Source organism: Zonotrichia leucophrys, chromosome 6, assembly GCF_028769735.1.
Source record: "Zonotrichia leucophrys gambelii isolate GWCS_2022_RI chromosome 6, RI_Zleu_2.0, whole genome shotgun sequence".
In the NCBI taxonomy this organism is placed as follows: Eukaryota; Metazoa; Chordata; class Aves; order Passeriformes; family Passerellidae; genus Zonotrichia; species Zonotrichia leucophrys.
In genome coordinates this window covers 27,112,296-27,139,513 of record NC_088176.1, presented here as the reverse complement: position 1 = coordinate 27,139,513, position 27,218 = coordinate 27,112,296, and the positions used below count along the sequence as shown (strand labels likewise).

General features: G+C 38.5%; 1 protein-coding gene across 10 annotated transcripts in view; it reads right to left on the bottom strand.

Moving 5' to 3' along the window:
* The window catches only part of GRID1 (glutamate ionotropic receptor delta type subunit 1), a 511,036-nt gene that overhangs the window by 206,193 nt on the left and 277,625 nt on the right, over positions 1–27,218 (bottom strand). For all 10 annotated transcript variants that reach the window (XM_064716077.1, XM_064716079.1, XM_064716085.1 and 7 more), the window contains one exon: positions 5,106–5,311. In XM_064716077.1, the coding sequence (XP_064572147.1) occupies positions 5,106–5,311 (206 nt within the window). The remainder of the gene's footprint in view (positions 1–5,105; positions 5,312–27,218) is intronic.

Below are 27,218 nucleotides of genomic sequence, written 5' to 3'. Positions count from 1 at the left end.
AATTATAATTATTATTCTCTTTAAGCACAAAGAGTCTTAGCATACTGAAAATGTCAACAATAGCAGACAAGATTTTAGCTCTAAGGAGGAAATAGAATACCAGAGGAGGATTTAGAAGAAATAAGGCGGGTATAATTTAACTTGAACTATTGAAAGAAGAATGGATTATTTCTACAGTTCTGTTAGCAGCACTCACAAATCACTAGCAGCTCTTTAAACATAGAAATTGACTTCTAAAAACAGAAGAGGCATATTATTTTTTCCCAAAATTATTCAACAATTTTTCGAGATGTTTGTATACTGCATATAAAACAGAGATATGGACTAATATGTTGAATGTTTGTAAGATAAATAAAAAAGAGAAAGAGAGAGAGAGATGAAGCGCTAAGTGCCAGAAAACTAATATTGAATTTTTTTCCTGTTAAATTCTGAGAAGTGAATGTCCCCAGAAAACTATTTCATACAATTGCTTGTGGGTGCAAATTGTTCCAGATGCCATAAATACTTCATTCAGCTCCAGTCAAGTAGCAGCATGTCACCAACTGCAGAAGGGAAGAGAAGGCTGGAGCATGGTTCTCTAACAGGTGCCAACTGAGAGTGCTCTGGGAGGAAGGAGCTCAGCATCTTCAGTGGTCAGGATGGAAGGAAGGCCACAAATCACTGTGAAATGACCCCAAAAGCCCAAACCAAAAGCAGGATATCTATAAAGAATCACTGAAAACATTTAGCAGGAACTAGGGTGAAAGAGAAACAGAGAAGGCTTTCCTTTCCAATGAGGACACTGAGCTGATTATATAAACAGGGCAGAGATAAATTACAGCTGTTTAACACAGTGTTATACTGGAAATTTTTAGCTTCAGCTCAAATTGGAATTGCTGTGATTCACATAACCCTGCCACATTGATAAAGCAGTTTTGTATTAATTTTTAAAGGAATTAATCTGCTCTCTTTTATTATAGTCTTCTTTTTTTAAACTTGCTTACTATCCTAAGCATGCAGAGAGTTCTGCTTTAGGCTGCTGTGCTGCAGGGATATGCACACAACCTTCCTGCAGTCAGCTCACCAGCTCACAGCCAATGCAGGCTCACAAGGAACTACAGCACCTTCAGAGATCCACCTCAACAAAAACATTTTTCACTTCAGTGAAGCTGCCAAAAATACAAGTAATGCTGAGTTAAAGGTTTTGTAAAGCTGATAATGCCTTCTATATTCAAGTCAATAACTACATGCAACTGGGTTACAGCCTCCATTTTACTGGTGTTCAAAAGCAAAGTGTGTATATAAATACTGCAAAGAAGGAAGAGTAAAGTCTATGGAGCAATTGATATCACCTACATTTATTAAGGCAAATTCTATTAAAATCAATGTCCCAAATAAACCATGTGTTCTTGAAGAATTAAGAAATCAAACCCTCCACAAAGTCAGGAACTGCTCACCTGCCACAGGAAACTTGAGAAGTGCTGAACTACAAGATCTTTTCCTCCTCTTCAGATAGGTTGTATATAAAAAGTCTAAACTTATTCACACAACACATGTTTCCTGGCAGGTCTTCAGAAGGGCTCCTGGGTCACCCAGAACATCCTGCACACCGGCTCAGGACAACCTGCTAGCCTGATTTACCAGAGTGTTTTATCCAGTGAACTCCTGAACGCCCCGCAGGACGGTGCCTCCCTGAACTCTCCTGCCCAGCACTCCCATTGTCCGACTGACCTCCCTGTTCCCTCTTTAGCTTTGGGTCATTGCTTCCTGTTAGACATGCCATGATCACCTGAAATAATTTCTCCTCTGCTTATGTTTCTTCTCAAGTGCCTGGCAGCTCTGTTCCCCCAGGCAGGCAGTATATAGAGTGTTCCTGAGGCCTCTCCTCAGAGCTCGTGCTCTCCCATCCTTTCATCATTTTTTTCACCTCTTTGAACTTCTTTCCATTTATTCATTTCACTGTACAGCCCTAATGATAAAAGCAATCCATACAAATAACACCTCTACTTGCAATTGGAAAAAACACATCCATTGCTAAGTGAAAGAAGCAGGTGAATCCTCACTGTCTCAAGGAAGCAGCCTTTAAGAGTCTCAGATTCTTATGTCTGGGCCAAAGAAACGAACAGAAAAGGTAAAAGTGCTAAATCTTCCCATTTCTGAATTATTAGTTTTTCTTATCGCCTTGCAAGAGGATCACATATTTTTCAAAATACAAAATTGTTTTCCTGGCACACATACACCTGTTACGATTGAGACAAATATATCTGGGATTTCTACAGATGGAGAAAGGAACATTTTTCTCAACTGTTTAAGGAGAGACACTTAAGATTAGGTTTGCTTCAATCCCTAAATGCCCTTTTAATGCATAGCCTAAGATGGTTAACATTCTATAAATGCATTTACCGTCCCTGTTCTGAATAAAGGCTGATTCCAGGTTTGTAGCAATATCATTGAAAGTACTTTTTTCCTTCTCCTCTCCATTCTTACAATCAAAGCAGTTTCATAACAAAACACTAAATCTTGAAAACTTAGGAAAGGTCAATAATTTCTACTGCAGTAACTTTGGCACATGAGAGAACCAGGCACTGAGATGTTAAGACAGTTCAATGAGAACCATGTCTACACAAAAATTAGAGAAATTGAATTCTTCCACAATTCAAAAGTTTTCCACACGTGAGATGGCAAAGTCCCCTAACTTTGTACATCCAAAATCAAATGAGATCTTTCTGGCCCACCAAAGAGATTATGAGACTGAAACCTAGACCTGTATTTTTAGGAAGAAAAAAAATCAACTGCAGTATCAAACAAGGCTAAATAGATCTTGTATCAGCTTCTAATAGCTGGTATCTATGACTTCAGCTAAGAAAAATCTGTTAAATCTGTGTATTTCAAACACTGTTCTTATTTTTGTTTTGCATTTCACCAGAGGGTTGGTGTTCAGCACCTGGTTTTCATGAGGATATGCTATTAGCCAACACATTTTAACAAATCTGGTTGAAATTTGTCAGATAGTTTTCCCTACCACAAAATATCAACTCAAAACTGAAAATCTTAATAAGAAACCTCTTTTTCACATGAAATTTTCCATTTCCAAATTTAAAACCTCTTTGTTCTTCAACTTCTTTTTCTAACTGGAGTTAAAGAAAAGGGAAAATAAATATGCAAAATCAAAAAATAATATCCTTATATTTTCTTCTAGCATTGCTACTTAGATTTTTTTTCAGAGGGCTTTTTTTCCCCAGAAACTGAAAAAAAAAAAAATCTCAAACAATTTCCAAGGTGTAGAGTGAGATTGATAACAACAGCAGTAAGTATAGAGCAGCATGGTACCTATAGTAAAAAATACCAACTGTGGAATTGAGTAAAGCCATCAAAGGAACTTACTGCCACACATTGTGACTGATGCATTTCAGTAAAATACATACAAATGTGTATTTCATTTAAGCTGCTGGTTGTTATTCTAGACTCCCTGAAAATGTGCTGTAGATAATTAGTTGCACTTATTGACTGAGATACTGAAGAAAAGCAGTCACTGTAACTCTCCACAAAATATAAGTTCAGTCTGGGAAGGATTCTCCCCTACTCTGCACCTTGTATCTTCAAGCCTTTGGAGAATTACTTTCTAAGATTTAAATTTTCTCTTCAAAAGCTTTTCTGAATCAATCAAGATTCAATATAGGAAGATTGCCAAATAAATTACTTTTCATTTCTGCCCACTGTTAAACTCCTGCAGGGAGCTGGAAATACATCAGGGTCATTAGTCTTAATGCCTGTAATGCACAGTGCTTTAAGGTGAAGTGAGCAGTAAAAGAGTTTAATACAGTTTAGTACTGGCCCCTACCCTGGAGACACCTCAGGGCTCTGGCGGGGCACTCACCGGGCTCACCCAACAACCCCAGAGCCCTGTGTGCCCAAGGGGGACACAGCTTCCACCCAGCTGGGGGTGGATAAAACATTTCCCTTTAACCTGCTTTGGAGAGTCTGTTAGGAGTCCCTGGCAACGTGCATTTCTGCTGGAGCTCTCCTGTGGAAACAGCTGACTGAGCTGTGGAGAGCTGCACACACTTGGAGAGCACATAACTCCCTCATTCTTCTACTGGAAATGCCTGTGTGTGCACAAACCTGAGGAGAATTTATCCCTCTGCTTAGTCTTTTCCAAACTACCTATTTGCCTCGTTTATTTAAGGTAAAATTTACCTTGTTATTTAAAAAAATCTCTAATGAACACAAATGTGGATAATTTACTAAGGCTAAGGCTGTTATGGTAAAAAAAAACCCTAATGAGCTAATTTGAGTTGATTTTTTTTTTAATTTAACAGGCTTTGATGGAGCAAAACTGATAATTGGAAACACATCCCATCCACATTTTAATTTCTTGGTTCAGTCATATCCCTGGTTAGTTAAAAAAAATTCAAATCCCTACTTTATTGCCAAAATCTTAGCTAATGAATACACAAACTTAAACTGAGGCTCAAATTCTCATTCTCAATTCTGACATAGAAAGCACTGTAAAATAATTCATTATTTAATATTAAGAAAGCTGGATAAAACTAATTAATGCCAAAACTTAGCCCACAGCACATTAATTAAAAGTTTGCCCAACAGCTACCTCCCTGTCCTAATTAGCATCACTGATTTCAAGAAAGCACTAAGAAAAGAAGACAAACATATAATTCCAACTTTATATTTCATAAAAAATCTCTGATTCAACTTGCAACCATCAGTAATGTGCCCCTCTAATACAAATTTGGAGACTTCCACAGCAGACAGCTCTCTCAGGTACATTGTGTTTCATCTCTAATAGATTATTGCAGATTTTCTGGTCACTCATTAACAGTGGTTGAAATCCAGGGCAAAAGTATTGATACAGAAGACAACCAGACAAAAATTATTACCCCCTAGAGAGCTGTGCATTTTATTATATTATATAATATCTGGCCCATGTTGCCCCATTTGCATTAACCACAAAGCAAGAATTCCATGGAGCATGTGACATTGCAATTCCCTGGCACTAGAGTCTGACGATCTCATTTGACATTAAACAACCAGCACTGTCAAAAGGGCAAAACATGGGTGATAATCACCTTTCTGAAATGTTGATGATAATAAAAAACCTGTGCACTGACCTCATTAATGAAAGTCTGGGCTCCCCGTGGGCTCAGGAGGAGGATGGCCCTTCGCAAGGTGTCCCGGTAGCGGTTCAGCTCCTCCGTTTTCATGGTGGTGAAAAGGTTGGAAAACACTCTGCTGATGTTCCTGTCCACTTTTTGTAATGATACATCAAGTCCCAGCCTGGAGGCCTGGTCCAGAAATCCCTGCAGTCCACGTATATCTGCAACACAGAAGGAAGAAGGAATAAAAAAGTAATTAATTAAAAAGATAATATAAAAAGCCACTTGCATGAATCTCCTCCAGTTAGGCAAGCAGCACTAATTAGGTGGAAAAGACTTTTATTCATTTTGTTTCCTGCAGTGCTTTCTCAAGAAGAGTATTCCACACAGCCATTTTTCATAGTGAGCGCCAATAGGGAAACTCCATCAATTGCCTTCCCCTGAGGTCTGAGAACAACTCTTAGCCAGCTCATGCATTTGGGGGGCTCTACAAGCCTCCCCTGAGGCTCAAGGCTATGGGGTTTAACACTGAACAAAGTCCCACCCCAACAGCATCACAGGTCAAATGCAGAAATTTGGGAGCAGATAAATAAGCAGGGGATAAATCACTCACACCTAAACTTCTCACTTTCTATAACCTCACACAGTTGCTTTTCCAAGGAACAAATACAAGATCCAGAATACGCACAGCCTTCTTTTTGACTTACCCTTTTTTCCCTGTCCTGGAAATAACCTGCCTAATCACAGATTTTCCATTTATCCATAAACTCATAAAAGAAGACACAAAGCCCCCAGGGTAATGACAATATATTTTAGTGTTTAAGAACAAAACAAAGTGGGTCAAAGAAGAGAAATCATGCAAACAAGCCCCTTCAAAAGATGTTCCTTTGAGCTCTGTGTCTCAACTTCAGGATTATTTTTAAGAAAAATATATTTTTCTTAACCACATTTTTGGCCATTAACATGAAGGCATACATTTCATATGTTCATGATGAAATCTGCTTGCTCAAACTGTATTCCAGCATGTGTATAACTGCTAAATATTGCAGATGTGCTAAAATAATGACAGTGACAAGCAACTATAATTTACAGGTTAAAGCATTTCACAAAAGTTGTCAAAGTCAGTTTGGATTTTGTTGGATTTTGTGAATTTACATTCATTAGACAGCATTCATTACTATACCTGTGCAAACTTTGTGGATATGTGTGACACAAAACACAAAGATTTTTCTTTCAATGATGTTTAGTCCTTCAAAGTTACTGCAGTGCTTAACAAGCAGTAAGAAAATTCCCTTTCTCATGGTTTAGTAACCACTTGTCTTTCTGTGCAATCCTCCAAAGGAAAGCTGTTTACAGAAGATTAACTGTGCTGATATTGCTCTGGGGGGTTTTTGCCTCATGTTTTCAACTGACCTGGTGAACCGCTGGTTAGAAATGTTCTTGAAGACAAGTGCAAAATACTTGATGAACTTGGTCAGACTATCTGGACTTGGAAGGGCATTGTATATTCCCTTTCAAACACTTCCCCCAAGGAAAATGAACTATTTTCCAGTTTGAGAAATGGAACGGATTCTGAGTTTTTCCAGCTAGGTGAGAAAGCAAAATCTGAGATGGATGAGATAGTCCAAGCTCAACTGTGCAAGCACAATCTGTGAGTTTTTCACAGATAGAAGTGAATGTGAATTTATTCAGTGTTGGCAATTAGAAAGAACTGTGTGATGATACCTTCCTGAATGCTGACATGCCTGCTGCTACTTGACACCAGGAAAAAGAAAAAGGCTAGGTGGGAATTCAAAGGTGGAAGTGGGAACTGAAGAGAATTGTTTGAAGAGGTGAATAACAACTTTAGGTGCCTACAAAATGGAATCTTTTTTCACAAATAATTATTCACAACAATTACCAAGAGGGCAATCATTTCTTAAAATGTATCAATACACAAATACACAAACACATGCCCATATGCAGGAGCATCTGTTTATAAGACATAATAAATTAAGCTCAGTCTTATTTTATCTGACATCACACAAGGAAGTGAGTGCCCTCATTTTTTCTCCTCCATTTAGAAGATCACAAGTCCATGCAACACTAAAGAAAAACTGAGCTTTGCTCCACAGCAGCTGAAATTGAATTATTCACAGGTACAGTTATGAATTTCTTTCTACTTCTCATAATCTAGGACTGCTAACCCTTCATTTTCTTCAACACTAAAAGGAGTTTGATACAGTTCACATAGAATTTTATTAAAATAAAGGGTTCTATAAACAGTTTTGTCCATTAAAATACAATTGTTTCCTGCCTCTTGTAGTCTTAACAGAGTTTTTTATTAAAAAGTTTGGATTCTAATATCAGAGAGTTGTCCTGGACCATTGCTAATGAAATAATTCCTTGTGCCCATTCATTTCACACTTTGTAGGCCAAGTATAGCAATCCAAATTCTCATTTCAGTCTAGAACAAAGGACAGATCAGTTCAACGTGGGTACACAACCTATAGCTACCTCTGCCTTTAGTCTTACAATTACTTGCTTTTCTCAGGCTGTAGCCTACGCTTGGCTTTTGAAATCACATAATCATACTTCAATTTTCTAATTGCCCCTCTGATTTGTGCATGCTCAGCATGAGGACTTTCACAGGCAATATTTGAACATTTCCTGTTAGAGAACATCAGTTTCATGAAGAGGATGAAACACTTTAGAAGGAAAACTGCGCTAGAGAAAAGACACTTCTCATAAAAGGGGTCCATGACACCGCACAATAATTGGGTGAGTTTACAATAATCTAGTGTCAACCACAACCATGGAATCAGCAGGCTGGAACTGGAACTAGAAAAAAGTGAGACAAGTTTAAAAAAAAAGGTGAATTTCTTATGAACTTTGTGCCTCTTCTGTTATATCTGACTAGAGAGAGAAAAGAAACTCTGTGTCTGAGAGCCTTCTTCCTAATGCTGACAGATAAACCACATGAGCAGTTCTGGCAACAGGAGGACAGGACAATTTTAGGGATAACCACTACAAAGAGGGAAGGAAATCCTTGATACACTGCTAAGACATGAATTCTGTCACTGTGACAACAAAACTAATGCTTGCCATAAATAAAGGGCTTTATTGTGCTATAAGGAATAACGGAATATATAATTTCCTGCTGGAGGTTAGGTTGGGTACTGTGCTGGCTGATTGGAATACAAACATAAAGGAATAGCACTAAATGTGGCATTACATACCTATAAAGCTCATTGTCACCTACAAAGCACTTCATTTTTATTACATTATTTATAATCTTTTTTATACAAAAAAAATTTCCTAGAGTTTACTGTAGCATTCATCTTTCATGAATTTACAGGATCTGATTCTTGGCCTTGACAAAAGAGCTTGAAGCTATTATTTCTGTGTGAAACAGCTGTGTGGCTGGGCACAGCTGGCCTTTTAGGATGGCTCATTGCAGAAAAGAATTTCCAGGAGGTAAAGAGCACTATATCATCTTTTCAACACCAGTTCCTAACCCCACTTGACAGAAACAGAGGCAGCACATGGCCAGGAAACATTTTACTTTGGGTGGAAAACAGCTGGAAGCAAACTGAAGTCCCAAGCTGGAGCTGAAGGCACAGCTGAAGAAGCAGCAGGATATAATTTCACACCCTGTCATCCTCATCCAAGCAGATTCTGGGAGGAATAAATGTCGTCACCGAGTTCTGTTTTCAAATAACCTACGCAAATCCTTTCACTGGTACATTTGTAAAAGGGAAAAATAAATAAGTGTGAAAAACAATGAGATCAGGCGGGAGATGGTGAGGTTTGGAGTTTTCTCATTTGCAGATTGCAGGCTCTACACTTCACACTTTTTTTTCCCAGTGTCAGTTTTATTTGAGTGTTGTTTTGATGATTTTAAAGCAGTGAGAAGAGTATCAAAGAGGCTTGGATAGTTTCATTATTTTAGCATTTATACACTTAAAAAAATAAGTTTACCTTTTCCAAGAACTGAGGATGGGTAGGCAAGGCATTGTTCTTTATACTTAAATTCCAAGAGAGAAGAAAAGTTTCTTCTCTCATTCAAAGATATACTTTATTGTCATTTTGATTCTCTTCAAATTGGACAATTATTTCATTTCTTGGCACAGAATAAAACACACATCTCCAGGATTCATTGATTTGAAAGATAACACATAAGCACTCTGAAACATGTTTCCAAAACCACTTCAGTTTCGTGGGTTTCATTCTTTTTATTTTACATTGGCTGTTCTCCCTAATTCTCACAGCTGCCAATTGTTTGCATTGCAAAAATAAGGGATAATATGCCTGGTGTTAGAAACAGAGACACATATCCTGATGATTAGTCTCCTGCTGCATTGTCAGCTTTCTGAATAAATTATTTTCAATACCATCTTTGTGTCCTTGCTGCAGATAATAACCTACTTGAAGGATTCGAGCATAGTCTAGAATTTTTGAAAACTGAAAGTGGACATACTTCAGAAGTAGCTCTTATTATTCAGTCAATAAATAACAACTTTTTTTCCTCCAAATGCTGGAAAGACAACTATAAATGTTTCTGAAAGGGAATTATTTTATCCAAATCATCTAGAAGAATCAGATTTTGAACAGGCACTGAAACTTTCAATCTAAAATACTCAAAGAATGATTTTAACTGCTCAAATAGAGTGATGGTACCAGAAAGTGTAACATAGTCTGTTACAATAGATATGACTGCATTAATATTAGAACATAAATATTTATTCGAGCCAAGTAAAAATGTGAAATGACATTAATAAAATATATTTTCTACTTTTTTTCCTCTGCTCTTACAATGTCTTCCCAAGCTTGTATTTCTCACTTCACCTACATCATTTCCTCGGGTGTCTTTGCCTGCCAAATTCCCACAATCAGTGCTAATATAATTTTTTTCAACAAACATTCAAACTCACATTTTCAAACTGTGTCTAATTTAGTTACCTCACTCCTAATTAGGTTTTAGTTCAAGAACTTTCTACTAAAAAAAATTCTTCGCTTCTTGCATGCTTTTAGATATGCCAGAGTTCACAGTAACACCTCTGCAATTATATCCCAATTTCCTTGCCTTTTTTTAATAAAGAAATGAAGTCAGTAACAAAGTAGTCATTATTATAGCAAGGAGAGAGAATATCAAGTACAATAAATCCATTAATTAGATTGGATACTTTATACTATTCAGCTTAGCTAAGAAAAGTTGGACCAAATGAGACCAGACAGGAAGTTCTGCTGCAATCTGTGACCTCTCTCTGATACACAGAAGGTAAACCAGGAGGAACTGTGGCTGCTTCCCTTGAATATTGTCCCAACAATTCAGTTTGCAGTGCAAGGAATTCCTCAGGCAGCTGTGGTTTCTCTGTATTTCTATGCACTAATGATCCATGAAACCTTACAAAGCTTTCTCCTTTACACAACAGCTCAGCTTCCTTTAAGCAAATGTAAACTTTGAGCATCCAAATCAGTTGACAGCCAGCATAAAAACTTGGGAATTTTCAGAATCCCACTGGATCTCCCATTTCCTGATTTTATCTTTCTCTCCTGTACAGTCCTACAAACAGGGATCAAACACAAAGCAACACTGCCTGACCAAACAAACCTAGCAGCTGCACAGTCCCTTCTCAAAGACATGAGAGAAAAACAAAAAATGAGACATTTCGGGGGGGGAAGCAGCAGGCCATAAGAAATTTAAACTTTGAAAAATGCATAGAATATTGACTCACTATTTAAGTTGATATCACAGACTGACCTTTGACCACCTGTCCACAGAAATAAAGTCCTACCATGTGTGTTCCAATCCAAGCATCAGGGTTAACCAGATGCAAACTTCTACTCTGAACTCCTTGTAATACCAAAGGTTGAAGTTTCTATAATGGCTGCAGAAATTTTCCACACTGGCCGCATTAATATTATTTTCATACTTTCAAAGATAAAAACTACTTTGAATAGAGTCAAATCACAGGTTATTGTCACTCCCAAACAGATGGAAAAGGGACAGAACGCACGGCAAAGCCAGATGCGTTGCATGCGTAAACAGATGCTTTCAGACTCATCATAAAAGGTTAAAAATATTTAAGTTACTGTGCACAACTGATGTTTCACACCTGAAACAGCTGATCCAATGTGAAGGTAACTGGAGCTTCTCAGGAGGCCCAGAAGCACAAAAGCCTTTTAAAGGCTACAACAGCCCTTTCACATTTAGCATGAAAGGTCAGCTACAGGTCTCTCCTGCTGGATTTTAACACTTAGCATTCAAAAGCACAAGGGAAAGCACCTCAGGAAATTCATTACAGTTGGAAAAAATATGGACATATGCCACAACTGATGTAAAAAGGGAATTCACTGAAGAACCAGCATTTCTATTCAAATCATCCATTTGATTCTTCCAAGTGCAATAATTGCCAACTGTTTACCCAATGGTAAACCACTGAAATGAGTTGTAACAGCTTCTCACCCACTACTACTGTTTATTTATTAACATACCTTTCAAGACACTGCACAGTGCAACCGCTGTATCCTCTTGTAAGGCCAAAAATAGCTCTATTAGCAGAAAATATGCTTTGCTGGTGTATAGCCTCAATTGAAGTGAAATATTTTTCACATAAACTAATTTCAATCATTGCACTACATTGCTGAGTTTAATATTTGCTATGACTGAGTACCAGAAATCTAAACATTAATCCACCAGTACCTTAAGAAAGCACGTTTTTTTTTCTCTTGAAGGGCTGAGATGCAGCTTCCTGAAGTCATACTATTTTACATGAATAACTGAATAAATAGTACCCAATTAAGATGTTGGGACTGTAAGCCTGTCAGCTTTCACAGAAATGTAGCTGTTACTGTATGGAAACTTTGGTTATTGTACTTTGACATTTGAAGAACACCCTTCAGAAATAAGACCAGTAACCCTAAACTAGGGATGAGCAAATGCAAGCAAAAGCATCCCAAAACAAACCAAATGTGCAAAGGGAATACCTGAAATAGAGAAGCAAAGGTTTTCTTTTCATTCAGAGAAAATCAGAAGTCGCCTGAGGATCTGAGAGATTCATTCTGTGTGTGCATAGACAAGTGTCCAGCAGATAAGTCAGAAGCTCATCCCTTTGGATTTAATGGATGGCAGAGAGAGTCTCTCTCTTGTTTAAGTCACCTTTAAATACTGCACATTCTGATCTCAAGAGAGATGGCAATGGAATTACTGCAGATAAAGAAATTAAATCACACCTTTAGGAAAGGCTACTGGCAGGGAGACCTTGCCCTTTCACACGTGTGACAGTAATTATTGTGTGTGCTCATAACACACCCTTCGGCTAAGGATCCCAATGTACTTCATAAACACCTGGACAGGGTAAAAAAGTATAAATGCATGACACAGGAGCTTGTTGCTCTTGTCTACTTAACTCCAAGTCAGCAAATAATAATTCAACTCTCTATTGGTACAGCCTCCCTTTGAACCTTGTGTGAAGTTTTGGGGCATCAAAACATGAGATATAAAGCTATTAGAGAGTGTCCAGGGGAGGCCATGAGAATGGGGAAGGGCCTTGAAGGGAAGCCATGTGAGGAGAGGCTGAGGCTCCTTGGTCAGCTCAGCCTGGAGAGGAGGAGGCTGAGGGGAGACCTCAGTGCAGTCACAGCTTCCTCCTGAGGGGCAGAGGAGGGGCAGGCACTGATCTCTGCTCTGTGTGACACTGACAGGAGCCAAGGGAACAGCCTGGAGATGTGCCAGGGCAGGTTTGGGCTGGATATCAAGAAAAGGTTCTTTACCCAAAGGGTGGTTGGGCACTGAACAGGCTCCCCAGGGCAGGGGTCACAGCACCAAGGCTGACAGAGCTCAAGGAGCCTGGGGACAATCCTCTCAGGCTCTGATGGGACTCTTGGGCATGGTGCTGTGCAGGGCCAGGAGTTGGACCCAAGGATCTTTGTGGGTCTCTTTCAACTCAGCTTATTCTGTAATTCTGTGATTGGAGAAAGTTTCTCTCATTTCTGTATGTACAAGTAAAAGTTATGTGTCTGGGCATACAAACAGCAGAGAGGCCATCAGAGTCAGCTCTAATGCTGTTGGCACCCTCCAGGGATGGAGTCTTCACTGAGCTAACATTCTCTGTAAGGTTACTATTTCTCCACCAGTCTCATATTTTTCATAACCAAGTCCTTAATGATGTTAATTTTGTACTACCTCCAATCTCCTGCGCTGCCACTCGGGCAGGTTTCACTGCAATGCTCACTTTGCAGAGCATTCCGTCCCAGGTGGCTCAGGGGCACTGAGCCTGGTCCCCAGGAGCCCTCCCTGACCAGGTGGGCAGCGGGCTGCAGCTCTGACCAAGGCTCTGTCACCAGAGCACAGGCACCAGATGGACACAGCTCGCCAGGAGCCCGAGCTGCCCAGAGCTCACTGCCCTGCCAAGCCCATCCCACGCCTGGCCAATGTTTGCTCACAGGCTGGCAAGGCAAGGACAACCGTGGGCATATTTTTAGCTCAGAAACAGGGAAGAAGGACCCTATGGACAATCTTTATTTTATTTACATGATGTCCGTCAGGCTGTAATCAGTATGGTTGTATTGGCAGTTTGATTTCCATGGATAGCTGTTTGACTCACAAAGAGCATTTTTCTACAGACATTGAATTTGGAAAAACAGGGAAAAAATGCATCCACCTTTAAATTCCTTATTTTTAAAGCCCATTTTTGCAATATAGTTTCCATAAAACTCTGCAGAAAAAAGCAAAGGGATAAAAAAATCAATTGTAGACTCCTCTTTTCTCCAGTGTTTTCTGACAAAAGCAAGATGAGAAGGATCCCTACTGAGATAACAAATCTCTTGGCAGAAGAAAAAGGGAATTGAAAATAAAAACTAAGTTCATGTCACATCTAATGACCACCAATTATTCCCTCTTGTAGGAATCTGACAATAACAAAGAAAGAGAAAAAATCAATTGCCAATTATTCATTTGCATCATGACAACTACTGTAGTACAACGGCAAACACAAGTACTCCATTCTCTAACAAAAGAACTCTGAACCCAGAGTGGGGGGGAAAAAAACACATAACCAACATGCTAGAGAACAAAAATAGATCACCTTGGTTTTGTTCATCAGCTAAAACCTCCTCAGACAGCCCTCTCCTAGCTCCATGCTTAAGGAACAAAGTCCTGCAGCAGGACTACTGTCAGGAGGCTCTCCACTCATCAGATTGCAAACAAAATAAGCACGTTTTTACAAACTGAAAAATGAGATGCTGCAGGCCTTACTCTCACAAACATTCAAGTCTGTATTTTGCACTGTATGAGGAAACTCAATGCCAAGTTCCCTCCCACATACAAGATCTCTCAACATATGAATATAGTGCATAGTTACTACACACTGCAATTTATTCCTTTGATGATGATTATCAGGACAAACACTTAAAATGCACAGGACACACTTACACCTTTCTGGATGTGAAGCCATTCTTTCCCAAAACAGCAATAAAATACACAAGCAAAAAAAGCTTCTCAGCTTTTTAATCCCTGCTCCTGTGCTACTCTTCCCTCCGAGCTACAATCCTGATAGTTTAACAGCTTATGTTCATGATGGAATATCTGGCCTTTGTGAAGGCACTGTAAGCTTTTTTTTTATTTTATTCCTACAGAGCAACAGCAAAGAGAAATATTTACAGGCTTAGGACAACAGTGTCTCTTCATTAAATACTCAGCTGTAGAAAAGGATAATGGTAAATAGATACCTGAGGAATCAACTCTTCACATCCAAAAGCAAGACCTATTTGGGGTTCTCAGTCTACTCCAGTGGCAGCAGGGGAGCTCTATTTGCCTGTTTATGAAACTGGGGCTTCCTATAGCATCTCCTTTATCTGTATTTACAAGTAAATGAATTGAGAGATCTATCTGCCTCACTAAATTTAAATTTGATTGTAACACTCAGAGACGAAGCAACTCAACTCCCCCAAAATCTGACAAGCTTTTATCCACTTATCACAGCCATTAATCTGAAGGCCATTTAGGAAGTCCAATACACCCTAAGGTTAATATTTCAAGAGGTCTTACTTTTTTTCCCCCCTAATTAACTTCATTCCTTAGCTAATGTCTTCTAATTTACTGGAAAGGAGTCAGGCAACTCCAAAAGTCACCAGAGGAAATGTCATCATTAGAAAAGGATGTGAAGGACATCTCTGGCTGAGCAACAGCATGCAGGTGCTGCTATCTTTGGTGGGTGCTGGCAAATCCACACATCTGAACATAGCTCACAGGAGCAGACACTGGGCTAATTTCAGTTACTTTAAATAAAGCAATGGCTTGGAAAAGGACAAGATGTTGTGCCAGAAAGGACAGGATGATATTTTACTGCCAGACATCTCAAAGTCCATCAATCAGGTACTGACAAGACTAATGTAATTACTGACTCCTCTTTTTTTCTAGTCTTGTGGAGAAGCTAGAAAGGGGAAAACAGAAACCCCTCCTCAAGAAAAGATTACAATTGCTATAATGCACTGAAAGGAAAACAAAAAATATTAAAACTATAGCTAATAAATCCACATTACTTTCCCATATTCTATTTTCTGAGGGAAAGAAAAATCTAAATCTGCTGAGTTCACAGGAACAATTCAACTATGTGATGTTTTATAAAGACATGGAAAGTCTATTTGAACTCCGGATGAACCACACAATATTTTTATTTTTATCTTTTATTCTGCTCTTCACTCCAGGCAGAATCAATTTCAGGTTTTTATTCTGGGGACACAACACATCAACACAGCACATAGCTTTAAGATAACTTCCACATAGTTTAATTAATCATAAAAGGAGCAGATGAGAACTAACAGTTCTCATTCTACTAAATTTTTTTATGCACCTACTATAGGTAAGGCCTCTTGCAGATGTCTCAGGGTTTGAGTTTATTGATCATGACAATCATCACACTATGTATGTTCCTAAATAGCATGTTCAAGCTCTTCAGCATCTGAAATATATTTGATTGCTATAATTAATAACTTGAGGCAGAGGGAAGCAGCGTTAGAGGCTTCTTATCAGGAGACTGTGACCCAGATCTCCGAAAGGCAACTTAAGAATGCCAGTTGGAAATCTTTGGAAGGGAAAATAACACTGAATGGACTTTTCAGTTGACTGTTTTGGAGTGGTGGGGATTTTTTTTTGTTATGGTTTCTTTTTGGTTTTGGGGTTTTTTTTCTTAGATTTCCTTGTAATTTCATCCTTGCAATTTCCTCCTTTGAGCAAAAATGAGGTTCATTTCAGTTCAGGTATTTCTTCAGATCTCTTCACTCACTCATATAATCATTTTTCTCACTGTCAAGAGGTGCTCTTGGTCAGACAGTGCATGAACAGATTTCATCTGCACCATCTTCCTCCTCACCCTAAACATCCCTGTATCCCCATTCACTTAAGATGCTTGTGGGCCCCTTCCAGCTCTGAATGTTCTGCGGTTTATTTGGTTGCATTTCCTGACACAGCCCTACACTGACTTCCACAGCAGCAGAGACAATATAGCTGTAAACTTCAGGGAATGAGACAGCCATGTAAGCTGCTGGAAACACCCTGATTTCAAAGCCTTCTAGCAAGAGGCTGCAGATACAGTTTCACACTTCATTTCTCCTGACATGTCCCCAGAAACACCGCTGTGCGTATCCAGTGACAGTAAACCACACGCCCCAGCCACCTCCGAGGCTTTCATACACTAGCTACTGTTTCCATGAAAAAGAAACATTTTTTTCCCCCTGGAAACAAGTGCTCAGTGTTTGTGTGAACAGAGGTCTTTTGCTCAAAAGAGTGGAATGAATGATCAGCAAAATGTGCTTTAACACCGGAAAAAGAGAGAGCTGGAAGTTGAGCTCTTGAGATTTAGAAGGTCACTGACTGTATTCTTTACATAGCAGGACCTTTTTTTTTTCTCTTTTTTTATTTTTTTTTTTTAATGTAGAAAGAGTCTAATATTAAAACTATCAGTTTATCAGTCTCTGGATATATTACAATAGCATCCTGATTTCTGCTTTCTGTCACCCACTATCACTAAGTTTTATAAGTAAACAAACAAACAGACATTTTCCTGTACTTTCCAAATTTAAATAATAATTTTTCTGATTTATACTTCAATTATTGAAATATACTGCTTTAATTGACCTTTAATGAGTGAAATAAACCCCTCTTCTCCTCTTACAGAGACCCCACTCATCCCTAGATGAAGTGATCCATGACTGATTTATTGATTCCACAATCATGAGAGATTTACTTAGAACATATATAAGTATATATATTATATATATAATACATATATGTATATTATATACATATATATAAATATATATTATATGTATTATAATAATGGGTGTGTATATATATATACACCCATTATTATATATACATATATATACTTAATGTATATATACATACATATACATGTAATGTCTGTGTGCATATATATGTGTGTGTGTGTATATCTATCCAAGGACTCTTTCCCAGTCCCATGATGATAAATTTGAGCAAAACCATGAAAATCTGCTTAAATCTCTGTAGCACAAGAGGCAGGAGGGGTTTCCATTGCTATAGCAATAAACAGCAAGCAATAAAAGCATTTCCCTTGAGCAGCCACAGTAATGTGTAAGTGCAGATGCTAAAGAGGAATATTAGGATGAATATAGACTAGTTAATTGAGGATAAACATACCAGGAAAAAAAAAAAAGAGCCTTTTTGAACTTTGCAGTATGCTGATGACAATTTGAAGAGACAGTGAGTAAAAAAACCTACTTAGAAAAGAAGAAACTGAATCATGTGAAATTCGCAGTGGATTTAGTGAAGTGCATAGTCCCATGGGCTAAAGAGATGTGAAGAGAGATAGCAAGGTTGACTGTGAAAATGAAAGAACTGGACACTGAAGAGTGCCATGGGAATATTGAGGCAAATTCTTCCAGCAACAACTAAAGAACAAAAAGGAAAGAACCAACACAAAGCGAAGTGTATCCTCAAGCCTGCTACTTCATTTACATTTTTGACCTGGTTCTGAAGAAAGAAAACAAACAAATGAACAAACAAAATCCAAAACCACCTACAAACCAAAAAGGAGTTGAGAATAATCAAAATTAACTGCCCAAAATTTTTTTTTTCCTGATTTTATAATTCACTCCTGCAAATTTTTTTTGGTAGCCTTTATTAAACACTGCCTTTGATGCTTTATATGATCCTATGATGCTTAATTTCTATTCATCATTTTTTTATCCAACCTATCCCTTATTCCCACTGCAATAAAGAGTCACTTTGATTTACAATTCCCTTCAGCCATTATATATAGTTTTATATACATACACATTAAAAAAATTAATAAAAACAGAATGAAAGTTCTTATTTCATAAGGTACACTATTTAAGACAAGGGTTTGAACTTTCTTTTTTTTTGGTTTCTAATGGTGTTTACAATTTGAGTGTGACACTGTCAGTGGAAAAATTAAAATAAGCTACAAATATAGCCGTTAAAGATACCAGCAGATGTTTCTTGCATTTTCTACATAAATAAGTGGAGAGTCAAAAGAACAGGCTACACTAAAGAGACTTAAAACTCAAGGTTGGATATCATTCTGTTTTCAGAAACTACTACTTTCTCCTTGTTAAAGACTTTCCAAAGGTCTGCATAGACACTCAAATGTCTGATGTCTCAGACTCATCAGCTGTCTGATGTCTATTTTTGTTACAGCCTGCACTTCAACTAATTTGAATGTCTCATATTAGTGCTCTAATTATAGATTTCATATAATCTGATTACTGTTACAAACATAAGGGTCAAGCTCCTCTTAAAGTTGCCTAGTTTCTTTTAGGCTCTACAGAAAGTAGCTGAAAGTGATGTTAAAATCAAAGTTATTGTATCCTGCAGGTTTATTAAACGGATCAGATTTTTTTTTAATTATGCAACATGGAAAGCAGTAATTTCATAATTTTGTTTTCAATGGGCACATATAACTAATGGCAACTTAATAAAATTAGAGTTTATTTTTCTTCACAGTCATAGTTATAAAATTTTAATGTCACTTTCTTGGTGCAGTTCTCTGGATTCAACTGCCCCCATCTACTCACCTCTACCCCCAGAGCACCCTCACTCTTGTTCCCCACTCACATCTCAGTCATTGCCTCCATGGAATCGTTAATGGTCTACAATCTTCTCCCCTTGCCCCCCAAAAAAGACTCTGCTCCACCCTTTAAAGTGTCTCTGGAACAGGGGCTCAGGGAACAGCAGGCAGAGCTGTCTGAGCACTGCAGGCCAGCCAGGGTGGCCACTGACCCTGGAGGAATGTGGCCAGGCAGGGGCAGGGAGCTGCAGAGTCCCTAAAGCCCTTCCTGACTCACAGGGTCTCACTCCTGCAGCTCCTCTCAGCCCAGCAATTGATAACAACAAAATGAAAGTTCATATTCCATAAGGTACATTACTTAAGACAAGGGTTTGAATTTGGTTGGTTTTTTTTCAATTTCTAATTGCATTTACAATTTTAGTGTGACAATATAAGTAGAAAAAGACTGCTGTGACTCCAGAGCACCATCACCAGTGTTCCAGGATCCCACCCTGTGTCCCTGAAGGTCTCTGCAGCCCCTGCCAGCTGCACACGAGCTTTGCTGTTCCCACACCTCCCAGGGCTGCTGCAGCAGGGGATGGCAGGGGGAGGAGAGGGAAAGAGGGCTGTGAGAGCAGGGAAGGAGAGGAAGCAGGGGGTTTATTCTGCAAAGGCATCCCCTGGACTGGAGAACCACTGCCTTGCAGGATGGGACCCAGCTGTGACTTGGAACACAAACAACCAGCTCCTGAGGGTCCAGTGCTCCACTTCAGCAGCACCAAAGTCATGCAAGGGGTTAATAACTCATGATAATCAGGCCAGGATTATTCCCTACAAGAACAAATACATTCAGAAAAGATGTTCTTCCAGATGGTTTTTAATACATATAGACTGCTGCAGAATTAGGAAGGCAAGATTGCACAGCACATCCAAATCCCCCATCAGTTTGGGAGGCATGGTACCCTGCCTTTCACATGGACTCTGAGGCTCAGTGTATACAAGCTCTTAGCTCAGTGTCCCCCTCTGCCTCCTCTCTGTTTGCCTGACAGAGGCTAAGATCAGAAAAGGCAGCTTGCTCTGACATTTCCAGATGGAGAAAGAAGCAGGCAAAGCCAGTCCATTTGGATAGAGGTGGGATGGCCAGCTCACAGAGAGAAAATGCCAGCTCCCCATACAGGAGCAGATGAATTTTTTTCATGGCTCCCTGCTGCTTTGATCCTGAATAATCTGTAGCTAACTGTGTTCATCAGCCTGTGCTCGTCAGGCTGACATGCCCTTCCCTGCAGGTGGCCATCCCAGGAACCATCATCCAACTATTTTGCACAGGCAATAATATTAGGGAAGCAATGGCAGGGAACCTTTTGGTACTAGCGGACTTTGATCATGATAATGCTTATTAAATCTGATACACTGGATGAATGCACCCAGTTTTATTATTCAGCTAAGGAATTGTATTATAATGCATATAGATAGTCACATTCTGATATTAACCTTAACCAAGTGCTTGGGCTACAGTGAAAGTAAAACAGACATAGGGAAAAACTTTGAAAAAGCTGTCAAGTGAATAGAGCCATGATTTAAGTGATAAGAAGACTCAGTCTTTTCATCATATCAGATAGGGTACACTTAGAGAGAGCTGAGTATTCTGACCACCAGTAACAGCATGCCTGGAAATGCAAAAAATTTACCTTGTGATTAAAATGTGACTTATACCACTGACTGTGATTAGTCTTCACCTGTTTTAATAACTTTAATATTACAAAGCTAAATTCTCTATGTTTATTACATGTGATTATTTTTTATAAAAAATCTTGGAGGCAATGAGCCAGTAAACAAGAGGGAATATTTCCAGATTCCATTTTTACTTTTAAAAATGCCTACATGATGCAAAGGCATCTGTAATTGTGATTTTAGATATGTTATTCCCAACTACAACTGGAAGAAAAGTAAGTATTTTCAACATTCTAGCATTTATTTTTATCTTGGAAAAAAAAAAAAACATAATATCGAACACACATTTGAATAAATAACTTGTCAATGCTCTTAATCGAGTTTTATTTCATCATCAAGTTATCATGAATTTACTTCTTTATGGCAGCCTAACTTGCATGTCATCCACCCAGTGATAGGTCCTGTCAGCACTTCATGAGAGAAGATTAATTCTCAGAGGAATTACATATCCCAGCAAAGTGGGAAAGTAAGGAAAGAAAAAATTAGAGCAAAATTATTTAATCTTTAGAATTGTATTAGAAATAAACCAGAGGAGATCTTAGAGGCTTCTTACACTTAAACTATTCATCTCTGGCTTCTGGCAAGTCCCTCAGGATCATTTTCAGTGACATAGAGGTCTGATGTTGTAAAGAGGTGACACTTGTGACAATTTCAGAACTTTCCAGTCTATTCCCCAATAAAACTGTTAAGCTCCTAGATGCTTTTAACACTATTCTAAAAGAAAACCCAAAAATTTAATTCTGGATGTCTCTGCCTCCACTCCCCATCTAAATCATTTAGAGCATTATTTTACATGGTTATTGCAAGGACAAAATGCTTTAAAGTGAGTAAATTACCCAAATTCTACATTAACAGCAGTGATACTCACTTAATTTAAATAGATCATTAAGAAACACATCCACAGGCTCAGAAATCCCTTGCATTTTATCTTCATTAACATCCAAGCATCTGTGGACCTGGCAGTGTTTGGTTAATGGTTGCACTTGATGATCTTAGAGGTCTTTTCCAACCTTAATGATTCCATTCAAAGCCAACCACATGAAAGGAAAAGCACTCCCACATCAACAGTTTGGTCTTCTCTGCCTTGTCCACCAACTGCATCTCTGCACAGCCCAGTGAAAAGCTGAATATGCCTTCTCCCTTGTACTACAATGCATTTTACAAAAATATTTCAGCAGCTAGTCCTGGACCAGGGCAATGTGCTCTGCTGTACTCAGATATTTCAAAATTAAGTGAAACAAGGATTTTTCTCTTACCCCAATTTCCCTATTTCAGATCTGCCCTGAACATCAGTAACTGTTGCCATAAGCTACTATAAATCAGTGTGTGGACTGGAGAAAGCTGACTCCATCCCAGCCAGACTTCTACACAAGTCATCCACTGCATTTCCCTTTTAGCAACATTTGTTGCTGTTCCATGCCTTGTCCTGCCTTAGAACAGCCCCAGAATTTAACCAAAACAATGAATTTTCAACCCCACAGTATAAAGAGAAAATCAAAGCCGCACCATCAACTCAATTTTAACATTAAACAACAGCAAGGTTTCAGTTATTAAGACAAAATTAAGGAATATAAAAATCTTTAGCATCCACAGACTGATAGATTAAAACCATTTGAACCCCATGACAAAATCTATTTCCTTATATTGTTTACTGCCAGCATGAAGGAACTTAGTCTTTAGAGTGACTTATTAGAAATATTACCAGTGATTGTATTCAAAAATCAATTCTTGCTGAAAATATAAAAAAATCCCACTAATTAAAAAGCTATATTGGCAAAATAAAGCTGGCCTAAAAGGATCCTGGAAGAATCAATCACTATAATCATCTGCTGCCATAAACCCTATGAGAAGATTACAAACGTGATGCTTCAGAGGAGGGGAAAATTCTTTTAAAATATAATTTGAACTTTACTTCTGAAATACCATGACCATCATGATCCATCACCCACAGTCACTGCCCAGACCTACAATAAATCAAAGCTATGATTCAATGGTTACAATCAATCTTTTGAGAGCAAACGGTGCTGCCATGTCCAGTACATGCATTTCAGATTATTCATGATGAAGGCTGTGCTAGTAAACGGCAAGCAAGCAGCTGACAGAGAACACACAGGACTAATAAAACCTTCCACAACAACTAATTAAAGCAAACAAACTGAAAAAGACAGAAAAGCAGCATAGAGGTGCAGCTGAAGCAAAGCTGTAAGGCCTAAGCTGTATGTGAGAGTGTGATGGTTTAGACATCAGGAATTTAAAAAGCTTACTCAAAAGAGATGTTATATACCACTCTATCAGAGAAAGCAAATGACCTTGGAAGAAGTTCTAGCTGTGAAAGAGTTATTCAGGTAGAAAAAATGACCAATTACCAGAATATAATTGGTGGCTGTTTTGCAGGAGCCTCAGAAAGTGAAGGTCCTAGGAATGGATTTTATACAGGAACCAAGTTATTTGCCCATTTTTCAGCTTGAGAAAGGTCCATTTCAGAGTACTCATACTTACAAAACAAGAACTCAATTTTAAAAATCAGACCCAGTTAGACCTATAATACATTTTAAGTCTAATGTAAGCCTATAGCTAAAGAAAATCTCACTATGTATGTCCAAAAAAATCCACAAGTAACATCAGGTTAAATAATCTGCCAAGCTATTCCAGAGACTTTTCAACCAGCATCTTTATGTCTACTGTATCTTGCTACTAGAAAGCATTTTGACACTCAGTTGCTGTATTGAAGAACCACCACAGACAAGGTGCTTTAAACAAATACCTGATACAAAGACTTTATTAGGATAAATTATTTTATACTTGCACTTCCAAAAAGTAAATCTAAATTCAATAATTGGAATAAATCATCTTCAGGATTTGCTCAAACAATTCATGCAATCTATCTGAAGTCTTCCACTTCCATGCAATAAATTGTGAGAGGCAAATCATGAAGCACTGTTTCCAAGTAGCCTAACCTCCATTCACCACAGAGGCTGAACTTTTAATAGAGGAATTGCTATCATTTCCTGTGAGGAATTAGAATGGCTTTTCTCCAGTAAACTGTATATGTCTATTAAAAAAAAGTTATGGTGGGATACAGAAGACAAACATTTAAATTCAATGTCAAAACTTTTCATTTTAATTAAAGCAATTTCCAGTTTAAAGGAAATGAATATCCAAGAAAGCATTTACAATTAATCCTTCCCTTCAGAAGTAGCACTAAAATTCAGTTAGGAGTGAAATACGATTATTTCACTTCAAATCTTGTAATCTAGAATAAAAAAAAATAAAAATATTCCATTATGTATTTATTTGGCAGTAGCTCAACAGAGTAAGGCACCAAAGTCCTTAACAGAGTTCTAAAATTCTAATTTCAGCTTTGCTGCTTTCCCTCATAAACTATAGATCAGTGATAATTATAGTGCCAACCTACATTTTCTTTCTTCAGATTCCAAGTATAAATATCAGTGAGGAGTACCACTATATTTTAAGGTAGGAAGAAACTGCAAACCCTCTGCCTGCATAAAGGTCATCTTACCTCTTCCTTTTCTAATTCAAAATGAGGCATTTGAGAACAGACAAAATACACAGTTCAAACACAGTAAGAGGGTTAAATGCCATTTCAACTCTGTCTCCAATTAGTGCACACAACAAGCATTAATATTAATAGGTGTTTAGAGAATCCAACCAAACAACCTGAGCACAAAACTCCCATCATCTTTGGAAATTCTGGCTTGGAAAACTCTGTTTGTCATTTTGACTAGACTAAGAGTGTAAGAGAATTTACTATCCAAAGTGATACATGCTCAAATTTTAGCAAATCGGCATGTTCTAAGAAGACATTTTTGTGCAGACAAGCCTTAACATTTCTGACCTGCTCAAATGCAAACTCATCTTCCAGTATCCTTCCCATGTGGCATTTCTTTCATCCCTTTCTCTCTAGCTGAACTGCAGAAGCAGTTTCTCCATCCTCTTTCCTGGAGACTTTAATGGTTGTACATTGGGTCAGCCAAAAAGTAGCTGCTCGTTTCTTCATAATATTTTTACTGTCCCCTGTCAACACTGTGATTTATTCTCCTATTTTTGATGTCAAACATGTACCCTTTGGAGCTTTTCTAGCAGCCACTGCACTTTTTCCAGTCCACAAAAAATGCTGGTTATTTTCCTGCTAAACTGTATCACCCCTGTGAGGAAAACTTTCAGCAGCACAAGTGACAGTCTGTTAGCTCAAGCTTGGAGCAGTGTCTTTCCTCATGCTGTTCCCTCTCCATTTTCCACTCTGCTCTTTTGCAGTGCTACCCCAAATGTGCTACACCAAAATCATCAATTTCATCTGCCGAGTGTGCAAGTTCCTGATATCTACCCACCTGTACCTTTTGCTGCACTTTCAGGAACTTCTACAATTACAAATTTCTAAAACTAGAATTTTATCCTCTCAGACTACAACACTTTCCAGACATGAGTCTTGCTTACAGAAAAGCCAGAAATCTCTGAGAAATTTCATCATTAATTACAGATGCACATGAAACAAGAAAATTAATACACTCCCATGTATTTAATTTATACATGTTTATACACACACAGGCATTCTCTTACCATGTTTTTGTGTTATTTTAAGAAGTTCAGAACTAAGTCTGGCAACAGTTATTTCATATCTGGGAATTCATGAAGAGAATGAGATCAACAAAAGCTTCTGTCACCCCCAATGCAGAATGAGTGAGATTTCAGCTGTTATCAGTGGTACCACCTTATGGCCCACCTGCAGCACTGAGCAGAAAAGCACCTGAACTGTCTGGGACATGGCCCAGTGCACACTTCAGCTTTTGCCATTCTCACAGTGCAAAGCTCACAAGAGTTTTGCATCATGGTCTTTAGACCTGTCCTCAGCAAGGTGGAAACTCAGTAAAGATGCCCCTAGGAGAGCATCCAATTCTACAACTATGAGACGCTTGTATAAAGGTAGCACAAAGCTTATTTGACTAATAAAAGCTGTAATAAATTCACCAAATGAAGGGATTTTGTAAGATCCCAGCTTTTCCAAAGTTATATGCACCCACTTTGAAAAATAACATAGCAATAGGAGCAATAAAGTCCTCATTTTGAAAACTACACTGTACAGATTCAAAAAGACATCTCTCTTCTAAGAAGAAAAACTCTCAAGGCCTTTAATCTCTCCTCAATCAGATACCATGATTCTTTCACTGTTTGTTCTATTTTAGATGGAACAGGAAAAGTAAAGGGTAAACTGGACCACTTGAAAGACCTATTATCTGCTTATTACCTTACTGACTTTGGCTCAGTGTGCAATTTCTAGGGGATTGTTCCTGAAAATAGCCCTGCACTGACAAACTCCTGGAAGGAAATGTTACTCCCAGCAGCAGCATCAGTAAGACATAACTTACCCCGAGCTGCTCTGTTTCTTGAGTTACTCTGCAGGCAGCCACAGCCCATCACAAGCTCAAACTCTCCAAGTAACCAACTCCTCTCCTTCAGCATCAGGTATGAATCTATCAGCAACCCTGGCCCAGGAAGGTCTCTGCTGAGACACCCTGCTCCATGTTCCATTTATGCATGGCATCATTTAAGAACAAATCTATGAGTTAATATACAGAGCTCACACTGATTGGAGCCTTTTTAATAAGACCCCTGAGCAGCTGCCTTTTAAACTGTTTCTCCTTAAAAGTTTTATTTATTTGGAAAAGCCTTGCACACTCCAGGAATTCTGCAACTAAGTCATGATTTGAAGTGAAACATTTATGCTGTCCTTGTCACCATGGCACCCAGCACATCCCAGTCATTTATTTGATGATTCCTTCCTGTTTGCTTATTTCAAGCATGCTGGTCCAGCATTCATGAAGAAAAGTCCTTTCCTAGCTTAAACATATAATCCTGAAGATTTCATCACTAGCTTGCAAGCACTTAGCTCTACAGTTTCCACTGATTTGTACATTTTAAAATGAAGGCAGAGGTTGGAAAATGTGAGGCTAATATCACCTGTCTGACCACATCAGGTCTTATTGCTGGCTGTGAAACAGCCTCTGAGCATGTAACCACTTTTCAGCAGTGCTAGAAAAACACCCTCTATAGTACATTGTCCTGAAGATAAATAGGACCACACCAAATGATTCAGTAAACAAGTAACACAGATAAAATTAGATTAACCCTCAGTGCAACATGTTGTATGGGCTTCCTGAACAAATTGTTTTACAGCCTCCATCCCTTCCCCCATCACTCCACCAACTCAGGCTTCACATCCTTCAACCTCTGCCACCTCACAGGTGCAGACTAATGCTCCCCCAACATATGGCACATACGGAGACTAAATCAATCTCCCTTTTCTCCCTGTCTCTTCCCCCAAAATGAGGTCAGTCTTAGCAGAAAAATA